The 10,668-nt window shown below is 42.6% G+C and overlaps 2 protein-coding genes across 4 annotated transcripts in view; both read right to left on the bottom strand.

Moving 5' to 3' along the window:
- Nucleotides 1-1,138, bottom strand: part of LOC107087723 (TOX high mobility group box family member 4-A-like) — a 6,992-nt gene extending 5,854 nt beyond the window's left edge. Inside the window, exons 1-3 of the mRNA XM_015379449.1 lie at nt 704-1,138; nt 549-614; nt 161-454 (exon numbers count right to left, since the gene is read on the bottom strand). Coding sequence (XP_015234935.1) covers nt 161-454; nt 549-614; nt 704-808 — 465 coding nt within the window. The 5' untranslated portion in view covers nt 809-1,138. The remainder of the gene's footprint in view (nt 1-160; nt 455-548; nt 615-703) is intronic.
- A 1,369-nt stretch (nt 1,139-2,507) lies between these two features.
- Nucleotides 2,508-10,668, bottom strand: part of chd8 (chromodomain helicase DNA binding protein 8) — a 23,916-nt gene continuing 15,755 nt past the window's right edge. For 2 of the 3 annotated variants that reach the window (XM_015379448.1, XM_015379447.1), the window contains 17 exons: nt 9,847-10,067; nt 9,555-9,757; nt 9,289-9,445; nt 9,060-9,149; nt 8,879-8,982; nt 8,622-8,745; nt 8,246-8,321; nt 7,883-8,154; nt 7,450-7,682; nt 6,401-7,054; nt 6,203-6,309; nt 5,895-6,116; nt 5,631-5,726; nt 5,298-5,408; nt 5,094-5,195; nt 3,783-3,887; nt 2,508-3,668 (listed from right to left, as the gene is read on the bottom strand). In XM_015379448.1, the coding sequence (XP_015234934.1) occupies nt 3,291-3,668; nt 3,783-3,887; nt 5,094-5,195; nt 5,298-5,408; nt 5,631-5,726; nt 5,895-6,116; nt 6,203-6,309; nt 6,401-7,054; nt 7,450-7,682; nt 7,883-8,154; nt 8,246-8,321; nt 8,622-8,745; nt 8,879-8,982; nt 9,060-9,149; nt 9,289-9,445; nt 9,555-9,757; nt 9,847-10,067 (3,255 nt within the window). In that variant the 3' untranslated portion in view covers nt 2,508-3,290. The remainder of the gene's footprint in view (nt 3,669-3,782; nt 3,888-5,093; nt 5,196-5,297; nt 5,409-5,630; nt 5,727-5,894; nt 6,117-6,202; nt 6,310-6,400; nt 7,055-7,449; nt 7,683-7,882; nt 8,155-8,245; nt 8,322-8,621; nt 8,746-8,878; nt 8,983-9,059; nt 9,150-9,288; nt 9,446-9,554; nt 9,758-9,846; nt 10,068-10,668) is intronic. The other variant, XM_015379446.1, reaches the window with a different exon arrangement.

The following is a 10,668-nucleotide window of genomic DNA, read 5'->3' as shown; positions in this document are numbered from 1 at the left end:
TATATATATATATATATATATATATATATATAAGACATGGGTACTTGTTGATGGCATTTAAATGGTTTCTAATAGCATTAAAGAAGCAATAAAAAGCATTAAATAACCCTGTATAAAGCCTGTGAATAGGAAGCCTACTGATCCAGAGTGAATCACTCACCAGGGCAGAGGAGCTTATCAGCCCTCCTCCTCCAGCTTGGCCCATTGCTCCAAGGTTCAGCTGCTCCAGACTTTGGGATCCTGTGTTTACAAAGGTGGAGGCGAAGGATGGATCATTTGCCTCCACCACCAGGTTGCTCACCAGGTTTCTGGGACCGGAAGAGCCGCTGTTGTCGTCAGAGCCATCGGTCAGATCAAAGTGGGAGTCGCTGATGCTCAGAGCCTGGTCTGGATCCAGGGAGATCGGGGGGATCTCGAAAACTTCATCTCCGAGACTAGGAGTGTGAAATGTCTGCTGTAAGGGGGCAAAACAAGAGGGATGGTTTCAGTCATTAAAAACACGGCATCATATAAGGCAGATGAAACGCCCCTAAAGTTTGATCACTAACCTCTGCGGATAAGAAATGATGCCCAGCTCCACTGATAGCCAGATAGCTGTCGCTGCTTTCTGAAAACTGCAGCAAATAAATAACATTTCACTCACAGATAAACCCACGGTACTTTATAATATACACATCTAAGGCTCCGATGCACCGAACCTTACCTTGTTCTCCCCAGAATAACCACCGTATTCCTGAGTCTCCATAAACTCCGCATCAACATTTGAAGAGCAGCCATCTGGCAGCTCGGAATAAAATTTAAGATCCATTTTTTTACTGGTTACTCTAAAAAAAAGGTCCCATTTTTCATACGTGAAGCGGATATTTCTTAAATCGTCCCACAGACTGGTTGTAACATCTTGAACAATCGCTGCTAGCTAGCATCAACCAGGCGGTTAGCGGTTTTTCTACTGTTGAAGCAGATATTTAAAGAATTTGGCTTTCAACCTTAACTGGATTAAAATTATACGATTTAAAATGACAAACAGCTGCAAAAAGCCTGTTTTAATCAGCAGAATAAAAGTGTTGGTCCATAGACAGGCTAAAGTTTATAAAGGCCCAAAACAAGCATGCACATCAATGCAAGACTGCTAGCGCCCTCTGTGGGTACACGGTGGAACTGTGTTGCATTCAAGGGCTTTTGGTAAAACGGAAGTTCAGTGCAAAATACGGTAATTGTGTAATAGGAGTCAGCCAGTTTCAACAGCAGAGAAACCAAGACATGTTATGCCATAAAAAACAGCAATTCTGAGTTATAAAATTTGACTTTAATATCAATAATGTACAATAATGTACTTTTGAATCGAATTAAAAACATACATCGGGGCACGTCATGTTTTTTTTTTCCCCACACGAGCTTTTTAAGTGCGTCTATAAGTGCTACATTAAGGTAGTTTAATTCTGATAAGGTGTTATATTTAAGGCAAATGACGTGACTTTGCTGATGGCAAAATGTTACAGCTTGTTACAAAAGTGAACTAGACATGATTGAAATAGTGGTCTAGGAAGAAAAACTTTGTAAGATATACATTTTTAAGATGATGCGATTAGTTTAAGGGGAGGAAAAATTCTAAAAAACGTAGGTTTCAACTTTATGTAACCTTGTAAGGCTTTCATTTTGCCCTTTGTTATATATACAAGTTTGAAAAGTAAGATCCCTTTATCTCTGGTTCTATCTCCTTGAACCCCAGTCGGCCGCGGCAGATGGCCGCTCACACTGAGCCTGGTTCTGATGGAGGTTTCTTCCTGTTAAAAGGGAGTTTTTCCTCTCCACTGTCGCTACAAGCATGCTTAATGTGAGGGATTGCATTTGAGTCAATGAGTTGATGCAATCAAAGATAGAAAACTTTGAATCGATTTCACTGTATGATCTGGTGAACTGTGAAGTGCCTTGAGATGACGTGTTGTGAATTGGCGCTATATAAATAAACTGAATTGAAATTGAATTAATGCGTTAGAAGTTCAGCTTTGTGTTTCCTGTAATAGAAAAATCATACCACACAAGGATGAAATGAATAAAAGCGGATTCCTTCAGTGTCTGACCTCCATACACCCCTGGAAGAATAATATAAAATTCTAAGAAGAGTTGAAGCTGCAGAAAGGTGGTCAACTTATTTAACTCCACTGAATAGGAAAGGAAGGTTTAATTCATATACGGTAAGTGATGTAAAATGACCAAATAAGTTTGGCAAAATTGGATTTTTTTCCCCCCTCCTGCTTAGTTTTTTCTGTTTTATTAGATTTGTAGTTATCAAAACCTTTTCTTTGCAAATTGATTATTTTGGATTTTTTCCCTCATATATTAAAAATGTTTGCAAACATTTGTAGTAAATTGAACTTCCAGATTTTATATAGTTGAAATTATTAAGTGTTGAAAACAGAAAATCCTTTGAAACAAGCAAAAAAACATGAAACCAGTTCAAGTTATTTTACTCTGGGCTGTTTTTAAAAAGACGATGCACACTGGGAGGTTTTTTTCACTGTAGATTGCTGTTATTCATATCACAGATACAGTCAGATCATAAAACAAGAATAACTCACAGCTGTCATCTTTGCACCATAGTACAAAACTGATGAGCTCTACATTATACAATACACACACACCCCCCCTTAAACCGCTTCAGTAACTAATACGCCACTTTAACCCCTCCCTCCCTCCCTTCTCAGCCCACAACCCTTACGCAGAGTAAAGACACTAAAGTCTATCCACACACCGGATCCCCTCTTGGTTTACAGTCTTGTCCGAAGAGAGGCCGACCGAAGGAGATCAAAGGGGAGAGAGGGAATGAGGGATCAGGCTTTGCTCAGTACGCGTCCAGTTTCATGTAGCTCTCGAGGACCAGCTTTGAGGTTTTTTTTTTTTCTTCTCTTTTTAAAGATATGAAAAGTGTGTCTATACAGCAAGGGTCCTCTTTTGGTCACGTCTGGGAATGTGATGGGAATTCATGGGTTTGGATGGAAGAGATGAAAAAGTACGAGTGGAGAAGAGAGGCCGCTCAGTTCAGCAACGTCATGAGGAAGATCGAAAAGAGCTCGGTGCAAAAACGGAGCGATGGGGGAGGGGTTAGAATAAAATGGGTGGATGCACACCTGCTCCTTACACAGAAATAATCCCAAAGAAAGAAAATAAAGAATGAAGGTAGCAAAAACAAAAACAATGCTTGATTTGTTACATGTTGGTAAAAAAAGAAAATTTCGGAATAACATGATTTCATTTGGAAAGAGGGGGGATAAGTCAGATGTATTTGGAGTTCAGTCTTCTGAGCTTGATGAGGAGTCAGAGTCCTTCGGCGCCAGGATGACGTCTTCCAGTAGCGCTTCTTGATCCGAGCTGTCGTAGTCGCCTTGAGAGAGGCTGTCACCGCCCCCCATTTTAACGTCAAAGTCCGGGCTGGTGAGGAAGTGATGGGGCGTCTCCAAGTCCTCCTCGTCCATCATGTAGGCTCCGTCGGAAACCAGAGTCTCTTCTTCTACTCCGTCCAAGTTAGGGTCTTCAGGCGTGGGGTCAGGAGTGTGGTAATGATGGTGGTGGTGGTGGTGATGGTGGTGGTGACGCCGCCGGTGACTTTTCTTTGGAATCTCTGAATTCTCTGACAGCAGGCGGTGGAAGAGGGATTCAGGCAGCAGACCCTGCAGGAGGAACAGAAAGATCCACGTCAAATTAATTTATGCTGAAAAACAGAGAAAACATTTTCTTAAAATTAATCAGATTTTGCTGCATTAAAAATTAAATGTCTTGCGTACAGATTTTTGAACGGTTTCAGACCACTCGGGTGAAACGGCGATATTAGGATTCTCCTCCAGATACTCCTTTAGATCCTGAAGCATCGGCGAGAAAGCAGCTCCAACCTGGAGAGAGATGTCTGAATGTTACTTGGTTCAGGGTTGCTATAAAATACAGACCTTTTCTGAATTCTCACTTCTTTTTTAAATATAAAACACTCCGCCAAGGAGGTTATATTTTTAGGATAGTTAGTGTGTTTGTGTACGGGATAACTTGAAAGCTATGGATGGATTTTAATTCCATGTTTTATCAGCGGTGTCCTTCATGCCAAGGAACAATCAATTCAATTTTGGTTCCCCATGTTAAACTGAAATAAAATGTAAAAAAAAAATCAGTTAACTTTTTTTTTTTTCAGTGGCCCTAATCCTCTTCCATATAATCTGGATACAGGAATTTTTAAAAGATTCTCTAACATTGTAAAAAAGGTATATTAGTCGAAAAAGCAGTTCCACATTACACCAGAAGGTGGCAGCAGTGACTATTGACAGCTTCAGCATGGAAGTATTTTGCTGAAGTCAAAAACCCAAGAAAAGGGAATGTTGTTGGTGTGTGAGCAGGATCAATTGGAAACTTATGAACAGATTTTATGGAAATGTGTTTTTTATTTACCAGAGGTGTGCCTCACGCCAAGGAACAATTAATTTAAATCCGGTAATGATTCAGATTATGTGTGAGTTTTTGCTAAAGGTCTAAGCCACAATTTGGGGTAAAATTTGTTGCTTGTCGAAGGTCTGCACTCTCCAAGTGCTTTTATAGTTTGTCATATTTTTTATGATAGATATTTCTGATATAACTGGGAGCTGAAAAATAAGAAACCCCAGAAACCGAAGCTTAAGAATGGAAGGAAGGTAGGACACAAGGAGGGAAAGTAATGAAAAATAGGAGGGATGGAGAGTGTAAGGGAAGGATAGAAAGACAAGAAATAAAAAAGGAATGCAGCTAAGGTGGAAAAATAAGGAAAGAACTGAAGGAAATAATGAATAAGATTAGGTAAGAGAACTAAGGACACATGGACAAATACAGCGACAAAAGGGGCAAACATGAGAAAACATGGAAATAAGAGGAAGAGGGCAGAAGCAAATACACACATAAGGTAGGAAGGAGAGAACAAGGCAGAATAAAAGAAACAAGGATTAAAAAAGAACAGATGAAAACAACAAAGCAGGACATAAACTAAGTAAACAAATATCCTCTGCTCTTATCCAGACCTGAGCTCTACTGAGAACAGCCTATAATAACACTGAACTAGAGACTGTACAGCTGTAACCCACCTTCTTTCCTGTCAGCATGTTGATCACTTTGACCTTCTCAGTGCCTGTCAGAGGTTTATTTGCTCGCCGTCTCCTCTTCCTTTTGCTCCTGTTAACCAGCAGCTGGTTGACAAAAAGTAAAACTAAATCATCATCCTGGAAGCATTTAAATACAAGCCTGAAGCCCGGATTAGAAGATCAAACATTCAGGCGTCATTAAGTTACCTCCAACATGTCTCCTTCCACCTCATAATCTGGATTCTCTTTCAACCAGGTGGGAGGGTCCCTTCGTCGAGGGGTACGTTCCAGTGAATCGAGTTCGTCAAACTCTGACAGCTGAAAGATTAGGGAGCTTGGTCAGCCTAGTTTCTGCTTTACGGGATCAAAGTTAAAAATCAGCCTAGTTAGATAACACATCTGTTTCAGAGCATCGCTCTCCACCCCACATGGTGTGATGTCACATGTTGATGCCTCAGCTCCAAATATAAACAATATCAAAGGGTCAAAGTTTAATTTAAAGGTGAAACGATGGAGTAAATAGAGATGAGTCTGATTTACCTCTTGGTCTTTCCGCTTCTTTCGTCCGCTGCTCTCTCCACCTGACCCGTTGGGCATTAGCGCCTGCTTGGAGAACGTCAGCTTCAGGCCTTCTTCCTGAAAAGAGGGGTGTTAAAGTTAAAGATATGACCCCTTTGACCTTAGCTCCATTAGGTTCTCAGCTTTAGGATCTACAGGACTCTTAAAGGTGGTTATAAAAGCTATTTTTTCCAATGATGTAAATATGTTACAGTAATGTAGTAAAAACTGCGTCCATGATGTCACCTTGAGGAGTTTGACTGTGAACTCTCCGTCTTCTCCCTCCGGCCCGATGCCCCCCGGTGTGCTGATGGGTTTACGGATGACCCTGGGGTAGGCCATCTCCTCTCCCAACAGCTCTGAGCTCGGGTTGAGCTGAGCTTCAGGAATGTAACGTCGGCCCGAGGGCCACTGGCCGGTCAGCACGAGGGTGCACAGGTTATCCAGGCGGTTGATCAGCACACGGTCCTGAAACGCCAAACGCACCATTATCAGTTTGCTCCCCAGCAGAATCCAGTCCAGACGCACAAATAAAATGTTTTCCTTTTAACTACCTTGGGCCACTCGACTCGGATAGGTTCAGGTGGAAGTATGCTATCCTGAGACGGAGTCATGGAGAGTAAGCTATTTTCTTCATCCACATCTCCCACCTTCATACCCCCTAAAACGGTGTAGATATTAATTTTTTTGTTTCCTTTTTTTTACAGCAGTATTGATTTTCTTTTTTTTAATTATTTAAATCGTGAACTTACTTCCTTCTACCTCCTCGTCGCTGTCTCCGCTGTCATCGCTGCTCCCGGATCGCTCCGAGGACGAAGACCCCGAGTCAGAATCCGAATCCGAGTCGGACCCTCCTCCACCTTTTCTTCCTGCTTTTTCCGATCGTTCCCTGCTGCTCTTAAAGCTCCAGTCCTGACCTTGCACTTTGACAGCGTGGTGACTCAAAGGTGTGCTCTGCAGCTCAGTACTCATACCCCCCCCAAACAGTCGAGCGCTCTCATCTGTTTCCTCCCGCTTCATACTCGTTAAGTCCAACTCCATCTTAGGCTGGCCGAGTGTCATGATTGGTGGAGGTGGAGGAGGAGGAGGGGGCGGTAGAGCCTGCTGGTTCTGGATGAACTCGTCGCGAGCCGAGCTGAAAGTGAACTGCGGGTCCGGGAAGATGGAAAGCTCAGTACGGCTGACGCCGTGCAGTGCGGCGCCGAGCATTAGCTGCCGATCGTGGTCGGGCATGGTCCACCAAGCAGGCAGCTCAGAGCTGCGTGGGGCCAAGAGGAGACGCTCCTCCAGGGAGGGGTGAGGGAGGACTCGCTCACGAAGGCGGCGCAGAAGGCTGATGCGGTACAGAGTACGGGAGGCACGTTCTTCAGTGATGGGAGCCACAGTTTGAGTCAGCTCTGAAGGATCTGCGAAGGATGAAAATATTTTGTAACTGCGGCTTAAAGGGGTAATTAAGGAGAGTCACTACATACTAGCACTGGTTAAAAAACAAAAAAATCTTCCCTTTATATCTAATGCCATTATTTCTATTTCATTAATAAAAATCAGACATTTTAGCAGCAGGATCTTGTAATTAATTTTGTTAGGGTTAGGGTTAGTTCTAACCCTAACCCTAACTTCTATTGTAATAATAGAATATCCAGGTATTTTTCTCTCTTTTGAGCTTTAATCTCTAAAAATAACCAACTGACCAAAATGGGAATCAGTAGATCAGCTCTACATCAGTCAGAAAGAAGACTAGCTAAAGCAGATGATTCAGAATATAAATAGGTCATGAAATGAGAAAAGAAAGTGTAATTACCTTCACCACGACCTGGGCGGAGGTGGCACACTCTCCGGCACATTGCGAGGAATGAACGGAAGTATCGACTGAGGCTCTCGTCGGTTTTTTTATCCAGGCGGGCGAAAGTTCGGAAACGGTTCCAGTCGAACTCCACCTCTCCCTCCTCTGAAATGCCGGGCTCCTTCTTAATCTTCTCTACTCCAAACGTGGACACCACGCGGTAGAAATCACTCTCTTCTCTCCGCGTCCACCTGTGAGGATGACGTGACAGGCTCCATTTAGATCATTTAAAAAAGTGAAACAGGACAATAAGTTCCACTAACAGAGAGCTGGAGCACAAATTGGGAATCTTTTCATTTAATTCCCAAATCCAATGTTAAATAGAATCCTAAAATCTAAAAACCTATCTTGTTTCAATCACTAAATCGATTATGATGGATTAACAGTGAACCTTTGTTGTCGTTCCTGCCGTGCGATTTCCTTTAGCTTGCTGGCCTGTTCGCACCGCCTCCGTCTGCGGTCACCTTTGGCCTCGGCTTCCATCTTCAGCTGCTCCTGTCTGTAGCTGCGCTGGTACGCTGTGATCAGTCGCCTCAACCGTGCAGTTAGCGACGAGCTTGAGGGCCACTCGCACACTCCACTCTGACTCGTTGAGCTTTCTGTTACTGTTGGTACCGTCTTGTCTTCCACTGAAATCTCATCGTCAACGTTCATAGAGTCAGGCTGTAAGAAAAATCAAGTGAGGATCGGATGAATGACCAGAATCTTCCGTTACATTTATGGACATAGGAAGAAAAATGTTACACATAAGTACCTCATCAAAAAGATCTTTGGAGACTCTAGATGCTGGCTTGAACTCGGGATCTTCTGAAAACTTATCAAAGTCGGCACTAAACAAAAAAAATGTAAGAGTCGAGGAGAAAGAAGAAAGAAAAAGACGGGGTCAGAACAAGAGCTTCTTGGTAACAATTTTACCAATATTTCAAAATGAAACCGGAATAAATAAGAATGGACGGACAGACATCCAAATCAGTCGAAGCTAGAGAAGTCTATATGATTTCTAATTATAGCAAAGCTTTAAGAAATGGATTCCTTATACATTAAAAACAAACATTGAATCCGCAGTTTTAATATTATTCTGCTTTGAGTTTGAATATTGTGCATTGCTGTAATAAATAAATGATACTCACTCATCTCCCAGCTCGGTGTCCCCGGTGTGCTGCTCAGCATCAATTGCCTTGTCGTCAGGCCGACCAACTCTTTCCACGAAGCAGAGGCAGGGATCGGCACGCATGGTAGTGTACATCTCATAACCTGGGAAGCAAAGTTTAAAACCAAGGCTGGTAAATGATGAATATACAGAATGCAGGTTACAACTATTTAACAACAGACTAGTAGACCCGAACAGCCTCAAAGGGAGCAGCAGAAGATATCCAACCAGACCTACCATGTTTGAAGACACCAGCGAGCAGCGAGCGGTCTGCGTCTGAGTCCCACCAGGCAGCAGGTACCTCCTGCTGTTCCATCTCTGGCATCCAGATATCAACATCCCTAAAGACAAAAACATAAACCATTAAATGGAGTTCATGACGATGAACTGTAGTAAACGAGAGCAGAACATTTGTTACCGAATGTCAGCTCCTTTCAGGACAGAATCTGCATGGTCTCCAATGACCTCCTGCTTCAGGTAGTAGAGCATACGGACCCTGAGCAACACTCTGAGAAAAGACGGGGGAATTTGATGTTAAAAGAGCTCAGAAGAAGCTTTCACACATTTTTGAACCAAATTCTTTATGGACATTATGATGGATGTAGTGGGGTATGTTGTGCATCTACTCCTGATTAGCTTTCACCTACTTGTTGCACTGGTGCTTCAGGTGTTTGCGGTAGCTGTCGTCCAGCAGCAAAGTGTCGGGATTATATTTGCGGATCCACTCCACCTTCTGGACATCAAAGGTGCTCTGGGCCTTGACTCTCTTACCTTTCCTGCCTCTTGGAACCGGGATAGAAAGACCTAAGCAGTAAAAAAAAAAAAAAAAAAAAAAAAAAAATTCAAAATGTTTTGCCTTTGAGACCCTTTTTTTTTTGCCAAGTAAGCCAACAATGCAAGATGGGCTTCCTACCAGAGTGGTTCAGTAGTGTTTGGGGTTCTCGGCCATTTTCTGGTGGAGTAATCAGCTCCCAGATGAAGCTCTTGATGTTCTCATCACCACGATAGTGCATGAGACAGAAGACCAGAATGACACGGCAGATGGTTTCTACATCACGTTCACTCAGACGCCTTTTACATCTGGCATGAGCCAAGATATCCCTCCAGCGGCCCCATCTAAGAGGATGAAACAGGTGAAAATGGCATAAAAAAAAAAAAATAATAATCCACTAAACATCACGATGCACCACAGATTTTTTTCATACCCGTAGACAAGCAGGTGTTTCTCCACTCGGAAACAGTCGGTGCGACCGTAACCTCCCCCACTGTGGCGGTCGGAGCGGCGAGATGACCGCGAGTGTCTGGAATTGGCGGGCGGATACTCGTCGTCACTGTCCAAATCGGACAGGTCGCCTCCTTCACCGCGTAAACTGGAGTACTGGCGGGTCTGCTTCCGAATTCTGGGAGTGTCAATCACAAGAGTGTTCTGTGGAAGGAATAACATAGTCTATATGGTTACCCAACGGCTAACAAATAACACGAGTGTTGGAGCATTACAGTTTATAATAATATAATTATCGATATTGCTCTCACATTGGAGAAATTTACCTCTAAATTTAACCCACCCCCTTGGGGAACAGTGGGCTGCCATTGTCCAGCGCCCTGGGAGCTATCAGTGGTTAAGGGTCTTGCTCATGAACCCAGAGTGAAGGCAGTGGGATTCTGCTCTAATAGGAATCCACCTAGTGGTGCCTAGTGGGTTCCTATCCAGTATTAAACTTGTGTATTATCTTTAGTAGACTTGTGAAAATATTCCTTGTAAGGTTCCAGGATGAAGAAATGTGTGTGTATCAATGTATCATGCAACAGATTACTCCTCATAAATTCCTTTAGAGTTCTGCTGTGATCTATTGTAACTACACTGCAAAAACAATCCAGAAATAAGTAAAAAAATGGCTTAAATTAAGTATATTTAGCCTTAATTTGAGCAGGTAAATAAGATGATTTGCCAATGGAATGAGTATTTCTACTCTTAAAATAAGATAGTTAGATAATATTTACTTGAAATAAGACGATAAAATAGTTTT

The sequence above is a fragment of the Cyprinodon variegatus genome, unplaced genomic scaffold (genome assembly GCF_000732505.1).
Source record: "Cyprinodon variegatus isolate N-32 unplaced genomic scaffold, C_variegatus-1.0 Scaffold192, whole genome shotgun sequence".
NCBI classification, from domain to species: domain Eukaryota; kingdom Metazoa; phylum Chordata; class Actinopteri; order Cyprinodontiformes; family Cyprinodontidae; genus Cyprinodon; species Cyprinodon variegatus.
Note: the sequence above shows the minus strand (reverse complement) of the source record. Positions and strands in the feature narration are given on the sequence as shown.